The sequence below is a fragment of the Macrosteles quadrilineatus genome, unplaced genomic scaffold (assembly GCF_028750875.1).
Source record: "Macrosteles quadrilineatus isolate MER2022 unplaced genomic scaffold, UCM_ALF_1.0 Scaffold_4__1_contigs__length_99947679, whole genome shotgun sequence".
Taxonomy (NCBI): domain Eukaryota; kingdom Metazoa; phylum Arthropoda; class Insecta; order Hemiptera; family Cicadellidae; genus Macrosteles; species Macrosteles quadrilineatus.
The window spans coordinates 52,745,357-52,768,435 of record NW_026542597.1 but is presented as its reverse complement, the minus strand read 5'-3'; the positions used below and the strand labels follow the sequence as shown (position 1 = coordinate 52,768,435).

Sequence of the window (23,079 nt, the reverse complement as noted above, 5' to 3'; positions counted from 1 at the left end):
TAATCCATTATTTAATCTTTTAATTTTACCATATTTTAGGGCTAACTGTGTTTTTTTATTAAAATTTGATGAAATGTCTGTACAATCTATGCAAAATGTTGAACATTTTTATCACCTGAAACTAAATTATTTGTCTCATGGGTTCAATTTAATCCCCAACTACTGTAATATTTTCATTTTAACATATTTTAAGGCTACTTTTATTTATTAAGTTGAAGTTTTTCAAATATCTGTATAGTGTTTTTTTTTTTAGGTTTAATAGGACACAACCTTGTCGTTTTAGTGAAATATGCAGTTGTGTAAATAAGAGAAAACGACTAAGTCTTTTTCGTTTCATATCATGGCTGTAGGCCTACTGTAAATAATAAAACTAATTTCTCTACTACGTAATGAGTTATTATTAATTTTTAATTTCATATCATACATATCTTACTTGAATTGGTATAAGATTGGCCTTACAGCTGAGTTACTTCATCCAGTTTGAAAAAGATTGTCAAAAAATTATTTCAAAATCCGTTTAGATGGTGCTATTTTAATTAATCTAAAAAACATTATTACGACGCGACAGTAGTGAAAATGTTTTGGGAAACCTGTGTTTTACGCCATTCAAACTTGAATAGCGGACATTTATCGGGATCAAACATTACGTTTTATGGTATTGTTTGAAAGCTTAGATCATGGAGCAGTTTTTAAAAGTATTTGCTGCTCTTTAAAAGTTTTTTTGGAAAAAGTTTTATGTTTACATATTTTTTAAAAAAATTTTGAAAAACACAAATTTTTATTTCTATTCAATTTAATAAGTAGCTATGCAGATTAAAGCAAGTTGAAATACATGTATTTTTATACAAAATTTTGTGGAGAACGCGAAGGTGCAGTTAAATGTTGATGAAAGTTTTAAAATAACCCGAAAATGCAACATTTTTGCATTAATGTCAATTTTTTTCAAAAAACTTAAAACAAGTCATCTCTGGGGGTGTGTATGAGATATATTTTTTTAAACCACGTTTACAAGTTCCATTTATGCTCCTCTTATACCCAATAAAAGGTTTAACGCTTATTCGCGACCACCCTGTATACAAATTTACAGTTGTCAGGATACCTGTTGCTTTAAAAAGAGGTTTACAATGGTCCCTCAACCCTGAATTGGTCAACAGTCTTACAGCCTTTTTTTGAAGCTTTAAAATTATTAGAATGTGGGTGGAGTTACCCCACAGTAACAGACCATTGTGGAAAGTAACTTTCAATTATAGGCCTACTTTAGGGCTACGCTTCATGGATCTATAAAACATTTTTAAGTTTAATCATTGGACATATGGACCAACACGATCCGGGTGACATTTAATTGCGAAGCATTTATTTTGGCTTGAACTGTCAGATACTGTATTTGCGAAGGTTTATATATAATAGTTTTGCCAGCATATCTGCAAATATGCAAACTAATTGCTGTTCTTAATCTTAATATAAGAAGGTTTCAACTGACTACTATAAGATCCCCGTGCGTAGAACGGGCACACAGCTAGTTAAAAATAAAACTCTTGACAATTTCTTACTTAAGTTATATAAATGGGTTGACCAGCTTAAATCACTATCCAAATCTATGCCTAATAAATTTACACTTGACGAAAAATTCTTTTCTTCCTCAGGTGTGCGACCTAACCTAAAAACAATAGTTTGAGTCTTTTCAGGATTCATAAAAAAACCCATTGACACTGAACCAGTTCCTAGCTTCATTGAGGGAAAGTTTGGACAGCACCATGAGTTCACTAAAGGTACCTTGACTATTTAAGAAAGTGGAGTCATCCGCATAAATCACAGAAGTACAGGACATACATTTATCCAAATCATTAATCATTATAAGGAAAAGAACAGGGCCTAACACCGAGCCCTGGGGCACTCCGCAAAAAACCTCACTCTCATCTGACAATATACCTGCAACATCAACCTGCTGCCTGCGGTCTGATAAGTAAGACTTAAAAAGATTGAGTTCTGTGCCACGGATACCGTAGTACTCAAGTTTATTCAAAAGTAAACCATGGGGAACACAATCAAACGCTTTACTCAGGTCAACTAGAGTTGCCTGGGTAAGAGAGGCGTTTTCATAAGAATTTAGCACATGCTGCACCAAGCGCCTTACCGCATCCGTGGCACATCTACCCGTTCGAAACCCAAATTGCCAATCAGATATTAGGCCATGGTATTCAAAAAATTTCATTAATTGTGATTTTATTATGGTTTTGAACACTTTGCCAATCACAGGAACTAACGAAATGGGCCGGTAACTACTAGGATTCTCCCTCGGACCCTTTTTATAAATTGGAACAACTTTTGAAAACTTCAGTTTTTTGGGGAAAAAGCCAGAGAGCAAGCAGCAGTTAATACTTGCAGTGAGTGGCAACAAGATATACACTATAATAAGCTTTAGAAGGTTAGAGGACATACCATATGCATCTGTGCTGAAAGACGATTTCATATTATGCACAACACTATATACTTCCTCACAAGACACAGCACTGAACTTGAAGGATGATGGAGAAGCTGGTGTATTCTCAAGTAGTGAAGTGGAAGCAGCAATCGAAGGTGTCACCAGTGCCGCTGTCTGCTCCACAGATGACGCGAAGAAATCACTGAAGTCTTGTGGAGATATGTATCGTAGGGGGTTGGTGTTTGGCTTCTCCATATTACCACGGATGATGGACCAGGCAGCTTTGCATTTGTTGGTTGCAGATTCGATTTCTATTACATTGGCGTTGAGCTTGGCTGTTGCAAGAGATTTTTTATAAGTCCTTTTTAGGGTCACATAGGTTTCCCTATCAATCTGTGAGTTAGATGTTTTATAGGCATCAAAAGCTGTTAGGACTAAGTCACGCTGGACTTGAAGCTCTGCTGTAAACCAACGATTTTTTCGTCTAGGTTTTTTACTCTGATAATTTGGTAAGATTTTCTTGAGAGGGAAACAATCATTGATAGTTGATTGGAGCTGATCAAACAGGATGGTGAAAAGATTGTTGCTGATATGCCTGCCATCTGATACCAGACCTGGCCAGTCAATATTACCGACAGTAGAGATAAATTTTGCTTGGTTAACAGGACTATAATTCCTCTTTACTTGGTATTCCGTTGTAGGTTTTACAAGTTGTAGAATTTCCACCTTAAGGCAAACTGCTAAATGGTCTGACAAGGCAAAGTTTCCAACGCAGACAGCGAAGTCGCTCCTCTGAAAGTTAACTGCAATGTTGTCGAGGCACCTCACACCCCTTGTTGGCTCAAAGTTGGAACAGAATAAGTTAAAAGAACGCAGAGTGTTTTGTAGAGCCCAGTCGTCTGCTTTTTTTGAACCGACATCAATATTTAGGTCTCCTGCTAAGATATACTTGTAGTGCGGCTTAGTTGAAAGAAGGGTTTGAAGCAATTCCTCAAGTTTATCTAGGAACTGTGATAGAAAACCATCAGGTGAACGATATACGGACATTATAACTATTTTAATAATAAAGAATAAAGAACCCCCCCCCCTCCAACTTAGGAATAGCAGACTGCTAGGAATATCTGACAGCATACAACATAGTCAAAGGTACAACTTGTCATATGATTCCACACAAATACCTTATGCCTGCAATGGAATAAGCACAATTAACTGGGGGTAGTAAAGTTTTTTTTATGTAGGCTATATTTTATATAGGCTTTAATACGTTTTAGCGAATTTCCCTATAGGGAAGTAGCTATTACCGTAGGTGGCATGGTAAGACCTAGGATATTTGAAATCGGTTTGTTGCAACCTTCTTAGATATTAGGGGCTACAATAGTTATGGTCAATTTTGCCCTTAGAGGTAGCAGGGGTAGGGGGTAGCTCAAAATGTTCAAATAGCAAGTATAGTATCGAGTTTGGTATCATTTTACAGGTCTTGACGAAACATAACAAATAACATAAAGAAAATAGAAATCGAAACATTAATAACAAAACGGCAGCTAAAAATGATTGAGACAATGGTTATTTAAAGTAATTTTGAACTGACATTTTGATATTAATGGTCCGATTTCTATGTAAAATGATACCAAACTCGACTATACTTGCTATTTGAAAATTTTGAGCTACACCCCCTACCCCCGCTACCCCTAAGGGCAAAATTTTCAAAATTGACCACGATTATTGTAGCCCCTAATATCTAAGAAGGTTGCCGCAAACCGATTTCAAATATCTCAAATGGTTGAAAAGTTAAAAGGGGTGCAAGTTACTTTTCAGCCACCCTGTATTGTGTCCGTGAACACGATAACTTGAGTAATTTTTATCTGATTTTGATGAAATTTGGTTTAAAGGTGTAAGGCGGGATAAAGTTGAATGAGTTCGCGAACCAGCATGGACCATGGGAACAGGGTTTTACAGGGGTTTTATGGGGTACAAATTTGTTTTTCTCATTTTTGACCCTCAAAACACAAAATTTTTCAATTTTCAAACTCTCTAGACCTTTTCAAAGACCTTAAAAAAACAAATAATTTGTATTTTTGTACAATTGTTAGTAACTGAGAAAATTTAAAAAAATGTAATTTTAAAAATTCCTATGTTATTCTTATGGAGAATATTGTAAAATGTTGTAGTTTACTTGTTTATTGATATATTTTGATAAAACTTGGGAAATTTATTTATTTTATACTAAGCTATTAAAATTTTACTAAAACACACTATTAGTTTCAGTTACCTTGTAGCAGCAAACCTAGGTACTTGTCAAACCTAATGTTATTTAAAGAGGTAGTTAGTTTTAATTGAAATTGAAAATCAATTCAGATAAATGGAAATTCACTTAGTCGGCAGGTTTGCTGCGGCGGGGGTATTATAATTGCCTAACTCAGAACTCTGGTCAGGCCCGGTCTGGCTCCTTTGGAGGCCCTCGAATAGATGGTGACTTGAGGCCCCCTCCGCCGGAAATAAAACAAGGACCGTGGGGTCCTCTCACGGCGACAATAGTTAGCATATGTTTGCTGCATGCCGTAGGTGCATAAAAGGGGCCTAAGGTGGTTTTAAATGTTTGAAATTTTTTAATAATTTGGATGAAATTAATAATTGCTAAATTTCCAAAAATTAAAAATTGTATTTATAAATCTCCAAGGTATCCATCATTCAATAGTTTTAAATCCGTTTATTACTGTTACTTTTTTCATTGTTCATTAATAATTGTTAAAATCTGACTACTTTAAATTCTATGATTAGTTTGGTATATTATTGAATTCTTACAGAAAAACAAGGGAAACAAAAGACTGATTGAATAACAAAGACTGATTGAATAAAAAAGCATTGTGAAATAACAATACCCCCGCCGCAGCAAACCTGCAGACTGAGCGAATTTCCATTATCCTGATTGAATTTACACTAAAATGCCTCCATAAAAATAGCACATTTATTTCCTATTTAAATAGAATTGGTTTAACGAGTACTTAGGTTTGCTGCAACAGGGAGGGTAAAAAAGATTTTTTTTATAAAATGATAATAGTTTAGTAAGAAATAAAAGTATTTTCCAAAATCGATCAAAATATGTTCATAAACAAGAAAACTACAACAGTTACTTATTCTCCATAAGAATAACATGGGAATTTTAAAATTACAATTTTTTTGAATTTTCTCCGTAGTAATTAGGCGCATAATAACGCTTCAATATACTAAATTATTTGTTTTTTTAAGCTCTACAAAATGGTTTAAAAAGAAATTGTGAAATTTCGTGTTTTTAGGGTCAAAAATGGGAAAAACCTATTTTTACCCCATAAAACCCCCCATAAACCCCCGTTCCCATAGTCCGATTTTGCTGGTTCGCGAACTCATTCAAGTTTATCCCGCCTTACACCTTCAAAAACATTTTTATCAAAATCGGACAAAAACTACTCAAGTTATCGTGCGGATGGACACATATATATATATATATATATATATATATATATATCTCTATATATAGATATATAAAAATTTGAACGAATGGTGTTTTTGGCCTCTGGGGACATCAAAATGAAAAAGTAAATCGGTCCCGGGCTTAGGTCTTACCATGAGACCTACGGTAATAGCTACTTCCCTATAGGGAAATTCGCTAAAATTAGAATAATTGCTGCAGACAAGCCATATTGGCTTTTGTGGCTTGAAATTGTATGTTTGTTGTAAATTTGTATTTTTTGGAAATAAATGAAAATGAAATAATTTAAATTTGATTTACAATTTGCTTGCATTTCTATTCACCTCTATAGCCGCAATAAAATTTAAAGGCCTATTCTTAAAATTGTTTTATGTCATCAATTTAAAAATAAAACCAAAACCTAGTTCTTGGAGTTTTTCATGCTTAGAATATTATTTCCCATTTATTTAAATACTCACAACACCATAACCTAGTACACATGAAAAGTCGGTTCAAAAATTGTATTAGGCCATTTTAGGTCTACCTAGGCATATTTTGTCGTTTTGCAGAGTTTGACAAAACAGTTATAAAATGAAGCATTTTATACATAAACAAAGCAAATAAAGTTTTTTGTGTAAGTAAATTCTTCAGTTGTATGGTATGATATAGTATGGTATGATGTCCTGTACTCGTATGTTTTACTTCTTACTGTAACAAATTCTAGAATGGGATTATTAGGAGATGTATCTTTGAATTGTCCTGAGACTATTAGAAATGAAATGTTGATCTTTTGTAAATGAAGTAGAACCACTTAATACTTGTATTGCAAATTAATCGTTGACTGTGTATAATAAATTGAACGTTGGGAAGTACTTTTTAAAGTTATTGTAATACATGTGGTACATGTATTACTAAGATTATTACTAAGATCTAGCATTGAAAATCCTACAGGTATTGGTTTCTCGCAATGGAAATGGAGCCTTTTCTTTTCCATGAATGTTATATAATTATTTTCATTTAGAATTAACCTGTCTATGAACGTCGGTTGTTTTATTAAATACATGAGTTTCTTATAGTGTTGGTGTGGAGGAAGTATTTGTTTGGGTTTTCAGTTACCTTTTCTATTGATTTTCCATAGATTAAGTTTGATTGTAGTTTAAAGAAATTTGAGAGGATTTTGTCTTGTGAGTAGTTAGTTTGTAATTGGGTATATCTATATAGGGTTTTAACCAACATGATTGGTTAAATGAAATGACTCTATGGACTTTCTCTCATATCATGCCCATTGACAGAGCTTGTTCTAAGGTCTTGTAATGTATGACGTAATGTTCTATCTTTGAAAGAAAATATTAAGGAGCCTTCTTCGTGATAAGGGCATCGTGGATAGTCTATGTGATTGGTATTGTACGGATATTTTTAATCTGCTTCTAAAATGAAACCTATACCATTGTTATTGGTGGTGGTGTTATTCATGTCAAAATGTTGATGGTGAAATCCATTTGAAATTGTCAAGTGGAAGAGGTTCTGTTGACATTACAGTGGTGTATAGACCAATTATATCGTAAAATTATATAAATGAATCTGGTTCTGAGGTATTATAGTTTAGAAGAGAGTGATGGTTTGATTTTTTATTGCAGATGTTAAACCACCTCTTATCCCTTTCATCATCATGTTGTACATCTCTGTCATTTAAAAGTTCTATTTGAACTTTAATGACTTTAAGCATGACGTCGAACCTATTGCCAGGTAGTAGAAAATGTCGAGATTAAAGTTTTCTATAAAGATTGATCAAATAGTTTCTAGTTTCTGAAATGGTATATCATCGGGGATGAATTGGAAGAAATCTAAAGACTTCATTGTCGTGTTCTTGATTCTTTTTGATATGCATAAGAACTTCTTTACCTGTCCCTTGAATGGGATGAATTTTATGTTTGCATTGACACTAGTTAAGTAGTTTAATAGTTCTATTCCAAAATCTTTAATTATTATAGGAACAAAGTGTGGTAGTCGTTAGTTAAAGTTACATGTTGAACGGGCATAACCTCTTACATTTCCATTTATGTGATTGTGGTCAAGGACGTAGTCATTGTCAAGAATGTGACCACAGATGTGACAGGTGTCATTGATTTGTGGTTTGGGTGGATACCAATTGGGAGGGGTATTTCTTTTATATATTCTCCCTATTGATTCACATTCACTTTCTAATGAAATCATGAATGACGATATGTCTGGAAAGGTAAGTGAACGTATTATTTTACTTGATGTTATTGTATGTGAGACTTTCTATTGATGTATGTCCCTATACAATGAGTGAATGATGTATTTGGATTAGGATCCCAAGTATCCTCTTTGACTAACTTACTTTTTATGTCACAGTAAATTACAAAAGGTATTTTCAATTGTTTGTGGTAATTTTTAAAGAGTGATTTAGAAGATGGAGTTTCCTATAGAAATGTTTGAAACACTGTCTAAAAATGTACAGTCTAGATGATGTTTTCACTAATTGTTTACCTATGAATGCTTCAAAATTTCTTATCCACATGTAATGGTTTCCATACAATAGTATATCTCGATGATCAGGGTTTCTTTGTGGTGTTACTTTTAGGGGAATTATTTTTTTATTCTCACTGTGTAAACGTTAATTGAAATATTGTTTGTGGTTTCAAATACTTGTATCTCGTCAAGTATGACAGGAAAGGAAATGCACCATTTATAACGATTATTTATTTATGGATACATAGCCTATTTGAAGTAATTTAAATTGTTGTGGTTATCTTTTTCAGAATATTCTAATAGTTTACCCATGTCCTTACTACAACATTTGGTTTTCATACTACTTGTACGAAATTGAAAAGGATTTACAAGAGATTTCTTACCACTTATGATGAGTGTAGTTTTATTCTATTGTAACAGTGTGATCCCCAAACTGGTTCGTATCTGTTTATGCAAAGTTTAAGTTTTGACAACCTATTGTATAAATGGCCCAACCTGATCCACGTATTTCTAAATTTGATTTTTCAAGTAATAACTTATCTATATTACTTGTATATTGTTGATTTAAATCAACAACATTGTAAGGTTTTGAGTTTTAAAATTTTGTGTTTGTTTTTTGCTCTATAATACATGCTGCTATAAATGACAATGTCTCAGGCTATTTTAGAAAAGGTGATTAATAGATAAAAAACAATTATATAGCATAAAATACAATATATTCATAAATATTACAAAATATATACATGAACTATGAAAAAACAATCATCTTTTTTAGAATATGTAACAATGTTTCTATCTTTCAACTAAAATTATATACCCTACCAAACAACCAGAATTGACCTGATAAGAGTTTGAAAACTATCTCCTACTCAATCTACGAGTAGCAGTATTGGCTTTTAAAATGTGGAACTGAAAAAAATTATCTTAAAAAAGCTGCTTCCCTGTAAATGAAACTAAATACTCAGGAGAATCAATTAATTCAGACTTCAAATATGCAGCAGCAAAATTGTCCAAATTTTGCATGGGAATAATGTTGTTATATTTTAAATATCTCAACCAAAAATATGAATCTTTAATCAATTCCACTTTTCTACATGGAAGCATTTGAAATATTAAATACAAAAGCTCACTTGGTACTGTAATTTCATAAATAAAGAGCTATCCATTGTGCAATTTCTTTATGTATACAAGTAAAAGTTTAAATTTCAACTTCCTGATATCTCCTATTTTAATATTTAAATTTCTTAAAAGGTGAAGAATTGATTTTAAAGGAAAGGATTGATGTTTTCTTAAACTCTTTCAATATATTGTTCTTATCTGTCTCAATAAATTCTTTGAGAATAAAAACCTTCATAGATCTCCTTTTAAACGTTTTCTTCCTTTTTTTCGGTTATTGTGTGTCATGTTCATTAAATCTATAATGTTTTCATCCATTATAGTTGTTATTAACCTAAAACAAAATAAAACCTCTATAAATTTGTAAAATATAAGATATTAATAATTTACTTTATTTTACTGGTTGAATAATTTCTGTTGGTGTAACTAATTACTTCTCATTTAACTATAAATTCCCAGTCTAGCTAAACTTGTAAATTTGGTACATTTATTGTTTGGGTTTCAAATAGACAGATTGTGGCATGTAAATTTGTTATCAAATCAAAAATGTTTGAAATTCCATTTGGGCTTTGCCTTAGTGGTCTTTAAAGTTCCCATGTTATCCTACTGGTGAAAATGTTCGTTTGAATTTGAATGGATGGGTCTTTTAAAATTAAACTAATATATAAAAATATATCTACTGTATTCATATTGTTTAACAAGCAGACACAAAATAAAAAATACCCCCTAAATCAATAATATAGCTTGTAAATAAACCTACCACATGGCTATACATAATATTAGAATATTTAATTTGTTCAAACAAACAACAAGACAAAGATTGACCTGCAAAAGGTCAATATTTTTTTTTTATTGTAGGCTATTAACTATGTAAAACCCACCAAAATCAATGGTTATTCTTAAGGTTCCACGCAAGTGCAGGTATGCAGCTAATACAGTAGACAGGGTGAAGTTATTAAAATCTTGAATATTTAACTTAATTTAATCAGTAAAAAAATACCAAAGGAAGAGAACTTAAAATGCCACTGGGGCAGAGTGCTGAGGGAATTTACCTTGTTTCTAGAACTTTTAAATGACATAGAGATGTACAACATGATAATGAAAGAAATAAGAGGTGGTTTTACATAGCTGCAATAAAAAGGTATGCAAAATCAAACCGCCACTCTCTACCAAACTATAATACCTCAGAACCAGATTAATTTATATACTTTTACGATATAATTGGTCTATACACCACTATAATGTCAACAGAACCACTTCAACTTGACAATTTCAAATGGATTTCACCATCAACATTTGACATAGACAACACCACCACCAAGAGAAAGTCCATAGAGTCATTTCATTTAACGAATCATGTTGGTTAAAACCCTACTACAAAGACATAAACACCCAATTACGAACAAACTACTCACACGACAAAACCCTCTCAAATTTCTTTAAACTACAATCAAACTTAATCTATGGAAAATCAATAGAAAAGGTAACTGAAAATCTATACAAATACTTCCTCCACAAAAACCCTAAGAAACTCATGTATCCTATTTAATAGAACAACCAACGTTCATAGACAGGTTAATTCTAAATTAAAATAATTATATAATATTAATGAAAAATACCCCCGCCGCAGCAAACCTGCAGACTAAGCGAATTTCCATTTGACTGATTGGATTTACACTGAAATGTCTACTTAAAAATATAACATTTATTCTCTATTTAAATAGAATTAGTTTAACTAGTACTTAGGTTTGCTGCATCAGGGAGGGTAAAACTGTTTTTTTTTTTTGTAAAACGTTAATAGTTAGTAAGAAATAAAAACATTTTCCAAATTTGATCAAAATATGTTCATAAACAAGCAAACTACAACAATTTACTTATTCTCCATAAGAATAACATGGGAATTTTAAATTTACAATTTTTTGGAATTTTCTCCGTAACCATTGGGCGCATAATAACGCTTCAATATACTAAATTATTTGTTTTTTTAAGCTCTACAAAATGGTTTGGAAATAAATTGCTAAATTTTATGTCTTTTGGGTCAAAAATGGGAAAACCCTATTTTTACCCCATAAAACCCCCCGTAAACCCCTGTTCCCATAGTCCGATCATGCTGGTTCGCGAACTCGTTCGAATAAACATAGGTTTACACGTTTGTACCAAATTTCATCAAAATCGGATCATTTTTGCTCGAGTTATCGTGCTAACGGACACATATATATACAGGGTGTCCCGTAACTCTCTGGACACTTGTATATAGCGTTATTCCTTAGGTCAAGACAAACACATTTCACCATAGGAACATGGGTCTGTGGTGTCTAGTTTACCAACTGTCGGTATTTATGTGTTTTTTAAAAAAAAACTAATAACTCCTAAACGGTTTGAGATACAGCTTTGATATTTTGCAAAAATGTTAATCTTATTAAGACCTATTATCGATAGAAATTATACTAAAAAATCATTAACCGTTTCAAAATGGCGGCCATTTAAAATATTTGATGCCAAATTTCACGAAAACCGTTAACTTTACAAAAAAATTGCAAGAGACAAAAAAGTTTGTAAATTTTATGTAGTTTTCAATGATACCTGATTTGTTAAGATTAAATAAATAATAACAGAGAAATGTCTTCTTTTCTAAACGCATGACCACTTTTCTTAATTTAAACAATGCTAAACAACGTAAAAGGAGTATTAGCATTGTTTAAATGGAGAAAAGTGGTCATACATTTAGAAAACAACACGTTTCTCTGTTATTATTTATCCAATCTTAATAAATCCGGTATCATTGAAAACTACATACAATTTACAATGTTTTTTGTCTCTTGCAATCTTTTTGTAAAGTTAACGGTTTTCGTGAAATTTGGCATCAAATATTTTAAATGGCCGCCATTTTGAAACGGTTAATGATTTTTTAGTATAATTTCTAACGATAATAGGTCTTAATAAGATTAACATTTTTGCAAAATATCAAAGCTGTATCTCAAACCGTTTAGGAGTTATTAGTTTTTTTGTAAAAAACACATAAATACCGACAGTCGGTAAACTAGACACCACAGACCCATGTTCCTATGGTGAAATGTGTTTGTCTTGACCTAAGGAATAACGCTATATACAAGTGTCCAGAGAGTTACGGGACACCCTGTATATATATATATATATATATATATATATATATATATATATATATATATAAATATATAAATATATAAATATATATATATATATATGAATTTGAACGGATGGTGTTTTTGGCCTCTAGGGACCTCAAAATGAAAAAAAAAAATCGGTCCCGCGTCCAGGTCTTACCATGAGTACTACGGTAATAGCTTATTCCCTATATGGGAAATTCGCTAATAAAAGGGCCCAGTGCAAGAAACCATCATCAAATACAACTTCACTCACACGTATACGAAAATTTTCATTTTCATTTCAATCTATATATATAAAATCCAATGTATGTTTGTATATTTGTATATTTGTATGTTTGTCCTTTATGGACTCCAAAACCGCTAGACAGATTGTAATGAAACTTTTAGGCATTATTAAGCATTATTCAAGATGGTTTGTGTGAAGTTTGGTGCAGATCCGTCAATAGGGCTCCGCCCCAGTGGCTCTGAGTTTCCCATGTGAACCTTATGAGTACTCATATTTAAATGGAATTAAAGAATCTTAACAGCTGGTGCAGCTAAACAATTTGATTCTGTGATGTTCAATAGCATTAAAAAGTTAATGGGTTTACCAACAGGGTGCAGCACTATGTTTTTTTTTTTAATTTATGAGAACAGCTAATTTGCAACCAAAAGGTGAGTGAGCGTAGCGAACGAACTTCAACCTGGAGGCGAGTTAGCGTAGCGAACGAGCTAACCTGAAGGCAAGTGAGCGCAGCGAACGAGCTCCAACCTAAAGGTGAGTGAGCGTAGCGAACGAACTTTAACCAGGACGTGATTGAGCCATGCGAACGAGCTCATCTTGAAAATGAACGAGCATGTGACATAAAACCACAATAGGACAGGACGACGTCTGTCGGGCCAGCTAGTTATTAATAAAATCCTCTTTTTTAATAACTACTTGTGTTTTTAAGTAGCCTATTAACTAGGGTTTTCAGTAAAAAGGGGAACTGGGTACTATACATTAATTTTTAAGAGCGGGAAAAAGTAAAAAAGTGTGAATTTTAGAACCTGGAAATTTTAAATAATTTCAGATCAGCCTATGGCCATTCACGGGGTTCATTTAAATCTATTTAACCTTAATTAGTCCAGTACCAACTAGGCCTAATTCTGATTAGTAGGACTCTGGACAGAGTACTTCCATTCCAATAAATTTTAAATTTACCGTACTTAACCGCTGCAGCTGACGGTTAGTTCATTATTTGCAACTAGAGTTAAAAAGAAACAGTAAAGAAAAGTGTTATTGTTTAAGGATAAAGGTAGTTCTAATCTCTATATTTCAAGAGGTAGGCCTAACATTGACACAGATGTCTGTGAATACCTCTGTCCTACATCCTCGGGGTTGGAGTGTGTTTTGACCAGTTTGAAGTAGTGGACTCTCTGTATACCGAGCCTCTCTGCCTGTCCCTGCACCAAACATCGTAGGAAGTGGAACGCCAAGTGACGATGTTCTCTGGCCACCGGGTCATTAAGCAGGTCCTTCACACAGTGCCACAGCTTCTTGACTGCCTCCTGAAATACCAAGCATTGGCAACATGTCATAAATGTTTTGAGACGGACCCACTCATTTTAAACAGATTTTTTAACATTGTGCGAGGTATTCATGATGTTTTTGGTTATGACCAGTGGTTGGTGTGCCAAAGATTATTGGAATGTAGTGAAAAAATAATTGGGCCAAGAAAAAAAGAAATACAGTATTTTTCAATGAAATGGAGACCATACAAAGAAGGTATTTTAAGCCAAATATGAATGAAGATGAATGTAGGATGAGTGGCGCGATCTTGTCGTCTTGTTAGTGACTAAGGCCGACATATTCCTTAGACATAGCTATTAATTAATAGCCCATACAGGTAATGGCAACTAAGGGACCTACAGTTAAGTGGAATCCGAACCATATTTTTGCCTTTTTGCGTTGCATGAATTGGACTAATTATGAGGATAGTACTGCGGATAGTCGTAGTACTCACTAGTACGGACGTTAATTAACACCAGGGAGCATCATCCACAGTGCATGCCTATAAATATCCACAATTTGTGAACTCCTAGTAGCTGGATTACAGGATTATATGAGCTGGTGATTAAATCTTCGATAGTAAAAACTCTTTGTGCAATCGCTGAGCGCTTCAATGATATTTTTTTAGAATTGGTGATAATATTACACTATCTCCCGCCACTGAAGCCATCAATTTAGATAAATGCATAACTCCTGATTTTTAACCAAATTTAAATTAGGTAGTAGGCCTAAATGAAAAATATGTCCTAGAAGCCATTAATTCTCTTAACAGTAACTATTCTGCAGGTTGGGATGAAATACCAGCTCGACTGTAATTAAAGATGGTGCATCTGTTATAGTTAACCTTTTACTGTTGTCATAAACAATAGGGTACCGGTAGTCAAAGAAATTGAAACTTCCCAGAAAATGTAATACTTCAGTCTTCCCTGTAAATCAGTAGATTTTCTGGGACCTACAATTCAAGATAATTTTGAATGGAATGACCACTGTGACCATATATATATATATATATATGTATATATATATATATATATATATATGTATATATATATATATATATATATATATATATATATCATTAAAAAGCAAAAAAAGGCCATTAGAGTTATTGCTCAAGATAATCTTGTAGATCCAGTTATTAAAATTCAAACTTTTGAAGCTCCCTGCTCTTAATATTTTACACTTTTTTTATCAAAAACAACATTTGATTATTTGTAAACTGTAAAAAAAACTCATACTGTACTTATGCATTCAGGTTAACAACGAATAACGGTACATCTTTATTTCACATAAGAGTCTTTAAGTGCAGGCAATTCAAAAAAGAAACTCACAGAAAAATTGATCAAGCTTTGTCCTTATGGTATGAAAATATAATTTTATATTCTCAACTAACATCTTGATTATTCTTGTATCTATTCATTCTATGTGATACCGTAATGATAATTTATATATAATGGATGATTTGTATTGACATGTTACATTTAAACTAATCTATTGCTGAACCTCAGCTAGGCTATACAATTAAGTCCTTTGAATGAAACCCTGACAAACTGCATTGTGTTGTTCTGTGATGAATAAGTTAAATTGAATTGAATTGTACCGGTAGTCTTAAATTTTCCAGTGCGGGAACACGCCCTGTTTGTCATAATGAAACATAGTCGCTGGTCGCTTACCATGATATATAGGTTCTTTGGTAAAAGCAGAATGGAGACACCGTTCCCACGTGTTCCCGCCCCACTACACACTGGTTATGAGGTAGGTGTACAGAACTTAGGTGATTTTCCAGTTTTACTACTGTAGACTAAGGGATACCATGGTCTAATGTATATTAAGGATGGCCATTTTCTAAAGATTAAACGAGAGATGACCTGTTGTAGGCCACATGTACAGGCCTTGTTGGCCTATTTCATACCATTCCAAGATACTTTGGTAATCATAATTCCCTACGCAGAGGTTTACATAAGGCACTGTAAAACATGCACACATTCTTTCTATTTACAGAAATCTTGTAGGTTGAATATCAAGAAACTGCAGTGAGTCAAACTAAGATTGCAAATGTATCACTATTTAAAGCAAATCAAAATTTTAGCAATCCTTAAGTTAGTGATCGATGCATTTTAATATCATTACCTGTAGCCTACCGTAGTAAGAAATCTACTGACTCCCAACATACAGTTTGGTTAACCTAATTAACCTATCACACTTAACTTACTTCTTCAAGACGATGATTTAAAACAATATCGCTCAACTCTCTGATGGCTTTGACTCTATGACCAACAGAGGTTTCAGGACTTAGCTCTTTCTCCAGATCATTAGTCAGACTGTAATCTTCTGGAAGCTTAAATCCAGCTAAAACAAACATCAAATTTAAAATAGGCCTACAGGTCATCAAAATATTGGCCTCAGGTTGACACCTTGTGAATAAGAGTCCTAGTCTTGTACAAAATTACTTTAAACTAGGCCTACTTGTAAACCAAGTTTTTTGTTTGTACAAATTGTTTGTAAACCAGTGCTATTTTTAAGTTGGTTATAATAACTCACACTCAACCAACAATTTTGCATACAATTATCAAGGAACCAAGGTAACGTGTTTTAAAGCATTGTAAACCTTTAACTTATAATGATATTTGTAGTTAGGGGCTAAGTTATTGATCGGTTTCACTAAATCTCGAACACATAGGCTTAACTTAATATCATTGATATAGCCTACATCAACATTAGTATAGTAAGAACCTTCTTACTATACTAATGTTGATGTAGGCTATATCAATGATATTAAGTTAAGCCTATGTGTTCGAGATTTAGTGAAACCGATCAATAACTTAGCCCCTAACTACAAATATCATTATAAGTTAAAGGTTTACAATGCTTTAAAACACGTTACCTACGTTATCATTGATAATCTGAAAAGGGTTGACCAGGCTAGGCTAACATTACAGTATCTTACAGGAGTTTTGAATTTGCTGGACAAACCACTTTGCTTCCATCATTGTATTTAACCAAGACATAATGAGGTTTAGCATCCATCAGCTCTAGTTCCTTGACTAAAGGATCAAATTTTGATGGCCGAACATTTCTTTTTAAGAATATCAGTCCTGGTTTCATGAGCCAAGCTGGCTGTGAGGTGCCATTGGGGGATCATCGAGGATGGAAAAACCTTTCATGTGGCGTACCGGTATTGTTAGTCAAAGTGCACAAAAGAGATCTTATGGAGTACAATGCATCATTGAGTACAACTTCCTATTGTTCTAACTTTTATGACCTGGACTTCAGAGCTAGCTATCAAGATTGCTTTCCACAATTTTCCATTGAACTTTTCAACTTGGCCATTTCCTGCTGGATTAAGTTATATGGAGTTGTTAGACTAAGTGGCTCTTTCAAAAAGGTAGTCCCTGAGTTCTTTTGAAAGAAAAGATTCGTCCCTACTGTCTGAATGAATATAGGCTAGTTTGGCATTCCAAATATTGAATATAGATTTTATAAACAGCGAACTACTGTGCGGACATATCAGAATGTGAGCCAGTCATAGAATGTGCTAGCTTTGTGCTAGAGTATAAAATTATATTTTATATTTGTTGCTGGTCGTGTAGATGGGTCATAACAGTTGCTATAGATCACCATAAGTTACCATTAAATTTAGTTTTAAGTTACTTTGTAAAATTGGGTACACTTCCATATCTGTTGGCACAAACAACCGAATGAAAATATTGATTATTCAATAAATTGTTTGGTCAGTTAGGTAAATAAGGTTAACCTAACCCAACTAACCAAACCATCATCGAATTAAACAATCGAATAATCAATATTACTCATTCGGTTGTTTGTGTTAACAGATACATGGAAGTGTACCCAAAAGATTTTGTGTATTCATCAGAATTTAGTAATTTATATCTGCCCAATCTAGCAGTGGTTCATATCAACTACAATGACTTTAGTTTAAAAATCTGGAATAGTCAAAGGTACAAATAATAATTATAAATAGGCCTAAGTGATATTATTTCAGCCTAGGCCCTAAGTTTTAGTCCTAGCTTAGTGCCTAAAAGTTACTGTTAAAAAAAATACCAAACACTCTTATAAATTATTTGTATTTCATCCAAATAGGCCTATCCTTGTTACAACATGTTAACTACTAACTGATAGGCTAAACTAGGGAATAATATAAGTAGGCCTAAGCCTAGCCTATAGCATTTACCTCCACCACTTTTATTGGATCGGAAGAACTGCTTAAGCTTATCGAGTGTTTTTGTGTCTTTTATGTTTGCTTTAGACATTGTCAGTCGTTATATTTCACTATTGATTTTCTATGCCGCTGCAAAGAACAGGTAGGTTTAATTGTGAGGTTAGGACACAAAACTGTCCCCTATAAGATCCACAAATAAGGTTATGGTAAAAATAGATTTTTCTTGATTAACTATTCATCTTCACTTATTTATTATGACGAACTGCAGGGCCCAACGTCACAATTCTGTTTGTTTAAGTTCAAAACAAAATAATAATATCCGTCTTCATAAACAAGTTGAAAAAATTGACATTTCCATTTCGATCATGAAATAACTGAAACGCAACACAACACAGACAACACAACACAACACTGCACTCACTGCACTGCAGCAGTGGAGTGCAGCTTGCAGCTGCAAACCCTAAACAAACACTAAACAGAAACAGACAGGCCACTAGGACAGGTCCGGACAGGACGACAGGACAGAGGCAGGCTCAGGCAGCAGAACCAGAACCACTGAGCTAAAATTATAACTGGAGGTAGCACTGCCATGGCAGAAGTCTGTCAAAAGCGAGTCGCTGATTTTGTTAGGTTGGTATAGCAGTAAGTTTTCTTACCATAGCAATAACATGGCTTCTTATAACTAGGTTGGTATAGCAGTGAGTATTTTTGTCATACTTGAATACTTTTAATACTTTAATAATTTTCTTTGAAATGGCGACCATACAAAGTAGGTATTTTAAGCCAAGTATAATAATAGTTATAGCAATAATATGGCTTCTTATGACACCAGACTCACGCAAACATGGCGGCTGGCGACACGCATCTTTGACATTCAGTGCTACCTCCAGTTAGAATTATAGCTCAGTGACCAGAACTAAGTGTGTTTTGGTTGTCTATGGTAAAAGCATAGATAAGAAGACAATTTTATTGTTAGTTCTATACACTGAGCTATATAGCTCAGTGGTTCTATACGGTTTATGTAGAGGTCGTGTTTTGTTTAAAATTTGTTTCCCGTTATTACAGCCATTTAAAACCTCGTTTAACCAAATAATACAATCTAATCATAAACAATAACTTGTCCCCTAGTTATATAACCAAACAGTAAAGCACAAATCAAGAAATTAACCCTAAAATAATAGAAACAAAGTTTCGTCGACACTAGCGCTTTTGTGTCACGTACATGAACTAGACACGAAAAACGTGCTTCAAAATTTACAATGGGGTGAGAAGTCTACTTGTGTTGGTTAGTCTATGGTAAAAGGGTAAGTAAAAGCATAGACTAACCAACACAAGTAGACTTCTCATCCCATTGTAAATTTTGAAGCTCGTTTTTCGTGTCTAGTTCATGTACGTGACACAGTCTGATTAAGTCTGTTATTTAAAATAGCTACACATCCGCCTTTGGTTTCAGAAGCAAAATTCAATTTGATCACTAAAGAAATATCTTTCTTGCAAGCTTGGCTAACTTATCGGCTATATGTCATACCTTATAATGGCATAGCTTATAATTGCGAATTTGTTCCATAACTTAAAATCGTAGAAATGTGGCATAGCTTATAATGGTTTTCTTCAAATGTGGCATACCTTATAATTGTATAGCTCAAATTTGCTGTAGCTTATAAAATCACGTTTATTCTATACCTTATAATTTCCAAAACGTGGCATAGCTTATAAAGCGCGGGAATGACGCAATCGCGGATGGAACAGCTGATTGATCATCAGTAAACAAACCAATTACGAAGTGACTATTCGCATTCGCACGTCAAAATGACGTTACAACCCGTTCCCGTTCTAGTCCAGTATTGCAAAAGGAACAGTTCATGGTGGAAGGAAAGTACAACAGTTACTTCTAGAAGCCATTTAAATTACTTACTTACTCACTCAATAATTTCGGTGAACATACAGGTTCCTTTAAAATTGTCCTATTTTGAAATGTTAAAGAATTTATATAAAAAAAGACGAGCATATTAGTAAACATATTAGTTCGCCTAAACTGGTAACTTTTAGACTCTCTAATGATTTTAGAATAAATCTCTTTATTAATGACGTGGCAACTAAACCATGTGCCAATATATGGTTTAATGATGTGTGTTCACTTCAGGCGGCCGCATGGAGGTGGCCTTTGCGGATTTCTTTTCGAAATTCAAGGATACATTTGATCTGCACTTTCCTCTAATTCTTTCTTATTACTTTCTTATTAAATGGTGACCATACAAAAGTAGGTATTTTAAGCCAAGTATCAATGGAGATGAGTGTAGGATGAGTGGCGCGATCTTGTAGTCTTGTTAGTGACTAAAACCGACATTCCTTAGACACAGCTGTTAATTAATAGCCCATACAGCTAATGGCAACTAAGGGACCTACAGTTTATAGTGGAATCCGAACCACATTTTCCCCTTGGTATATACGAATTGGTCTAATTATCAGGATAGTACTGTGGATAGTCGTAGTACTCTCTCGTGCGGACGTTAATCCACACCAGGGAGTATCGCATCCACAGTGCATGCCTATAAATATCCACAATAAATATTCAAAATACGGTACTGGTAAGAAGCCCTGTGGGCAGTACATTGTCAAGTGTGAATAGTCCTATAAATAAACTTAAAAAAATTGGTACTCTACAGAGCTTGCCAATTTCAAAGAATATATTTGGTCTGTGCGTGACTTGACCAAGTCAGATCCGTCTATGCTCCCTTCCCTGCCCTCGTAAGCTAAAAGGCAGTAACTACAAAAATATCACATTTTGAGGCAAGTGCAAATCTTTATGTTTTGAAGGTCGAGGAATCCAAAAATGTAGGCGAAAACACCGTATCTCAAGCCGTTTTTGAGATATCAAACTAGTTATTTACCGTATCTACCAACAAATGTGCAAATACTAAGTCAAAACACCGTAACTTTGGTTTACTTGGCCAGAAAACAGTAAGCAAAAAACAGTTACGGCTTTCTGGAATAGTACAGGGTGGGGCAGGGAAGTATCCCTAATTTTGAAGGTACATTAAAAGAAAACCAGAAATGTTAGAACCAAACTGTTTACTGAAATTAAAAGGTTACATCCGGGAGTTTATTTTAATATAACTTTACTTGGTTTTAAACCGCATATTCTGCAAGTGGTGTCCCTAATCTTAAATGCATTGCTGTATTCTGGTTCTGGAGCTCATAATAACTTTGTGAAGCTTTTATTGTGGAATGCGGCAAAATTCAAGGTGAATTGCATCCTTCAAGGTATCTAGGGTCTTCCCTTGAACCACCCTAGGCTTAGCATCACTCCAATAGAGCATATTCTGCTTATTTACCGCTCCAGGAATATGGAAGTGTACCTTGACACTAAACCAAACCCGAGCAGCATGAGGTAGTCCCGCAATTAAGATTTCACATGCCTGCATTCGTTGTTGCCAGTCCCGTTGTGTGAGTTCATGAGCAACTACCCTCTTGTATAGATGGAGGTGTAGGTCCCCATGGTGAATACAAGGCACAGTACGATTAGACAACGCCAGCGCGGATGCATGCTTACAAGCAGAACTTTGATGAGACTGCAAAATCGATCTTCTGACAAGGTCAATGTTTTCAGGACTTCGGACGGTTCTTTGAGCTCCAAATATCCTTCGCAATACACCACCACGTACACGAAAGTAATTTACCCACACCTAATTGTAACAGCTTTGCGACAGGCCACCCGATAACAAGTTTGCAGCCAACGGTAGCTGCAAAGCAACAATAGACTGATTTTGGAATAAAATACATCTCGAGTGCAGAAGCCCATTGCTCACTCGAACAAGCCATGTCTACTACTGAAAGTTATATTCTCATAAATTCCCAAAACAAAAGCTTCATTTGAGCCTAACCCCATTCCTCCAGCACACCCCCACTACTCACAGTGCCATCTTAAAAGTAGGGATATTTCCCTGCCCCACCCTGTATTTCTGCCTTACTGTTTTTTGGCTTAGTATAGTCTCGCCCAAATCCACTTACGGTTCAAAATTTTACCATTAAAATGCATAGGAAAGCAAAACATTAAATTTTGAAGACCTTCCTATAATTTCTGTTTTACATACTCTATGCATCACATGAATATCTTGTTGTTAGGTGGTAAATGAATTTTACAAAAAAACAACTTGGAGGGAAAGTATCACAATACCGGGACTCCCTATTTTGTTGACCCGGGTCAACAAATTCAATATATTTAGAAAAAAACCACTTTGAATGTAGAAATTTACATGAAACTTGGAACGAAGGTATATACACATGTATTCTACTCGTATGTAAAATTTGGTAACGATAAAAAAATATTTATCTATTTTATTAACTAAAAACCGGCCAAAATAGCTCATTTTATTTTGTTGACCCAGGTCAATCGCCTAAAAAAAGTACTTAGAATTAAACTATATACATGAAACTTGGAACGAAGGTATATCCACATGTATTCTACACGTATGTTAAATTTGGTAACAATTAAAATATATTTACCTATTTTATTAACAAAAAACTGCCGTAAAAAGCTTATTTCATTTTGTTGACCCAGGTCAATCACCAATAAAAGGTACTTAGAATTATACTATATACATGAAACTTGGAAAGAAGGTATATCTACATGTATTCTACACGTATGTAACATTTGGTAACAATTAAAAAATAGTTACCTATTTTATTAACAAAAAATTGCCGTAAAAAGCTTATTTCATTTTGTTGACCCAGGTCAATCACCAA

At 33.9% G+C, this 23,079-nt stretch overlaps 1 protein-coding gene across 2 annotated transcripts in view; it reads right to left on the bottom strand.

The window, feature by feature from the left end:
* LOC128991934 (tuberin) overlaps nucleotides 1-18,685 on the bottom strand; it is a 43,641-nt gene extending 24,956 nt beyond the window's left edge. The window contains exons 1-3 of one of the 2 annotated variants that reach the window (XM_054415222.1): nucleotides 18,346-18,685; nucleotides 16,366-16,502; nucleotides 13,962-14,152 (exon numbers count right to left, since the gene is read on the bottom strand). In XM_054415222.1, the coding sequence (XP_054271197.1) occupies nucleotides 13,962-14,152; nucleotides 16,366-16,502; nucleotides 18,346-18,424 (407 nt within the window). In that variant the 5' untranslated portion in view covers nucleotides 18,425-18,685. The remainder of the gene's footprint in view (nucleotides 1-13,961; nucleotides 14,153-16,365; nucleotides 16,503-18,345) is intronic. The other variant, XM_054415223.1, reaches the window with a different exon arrangement.
* Between the last annotated feature and the right edge of the window lie 4,394 nt (nucleotides 18,686-23,079).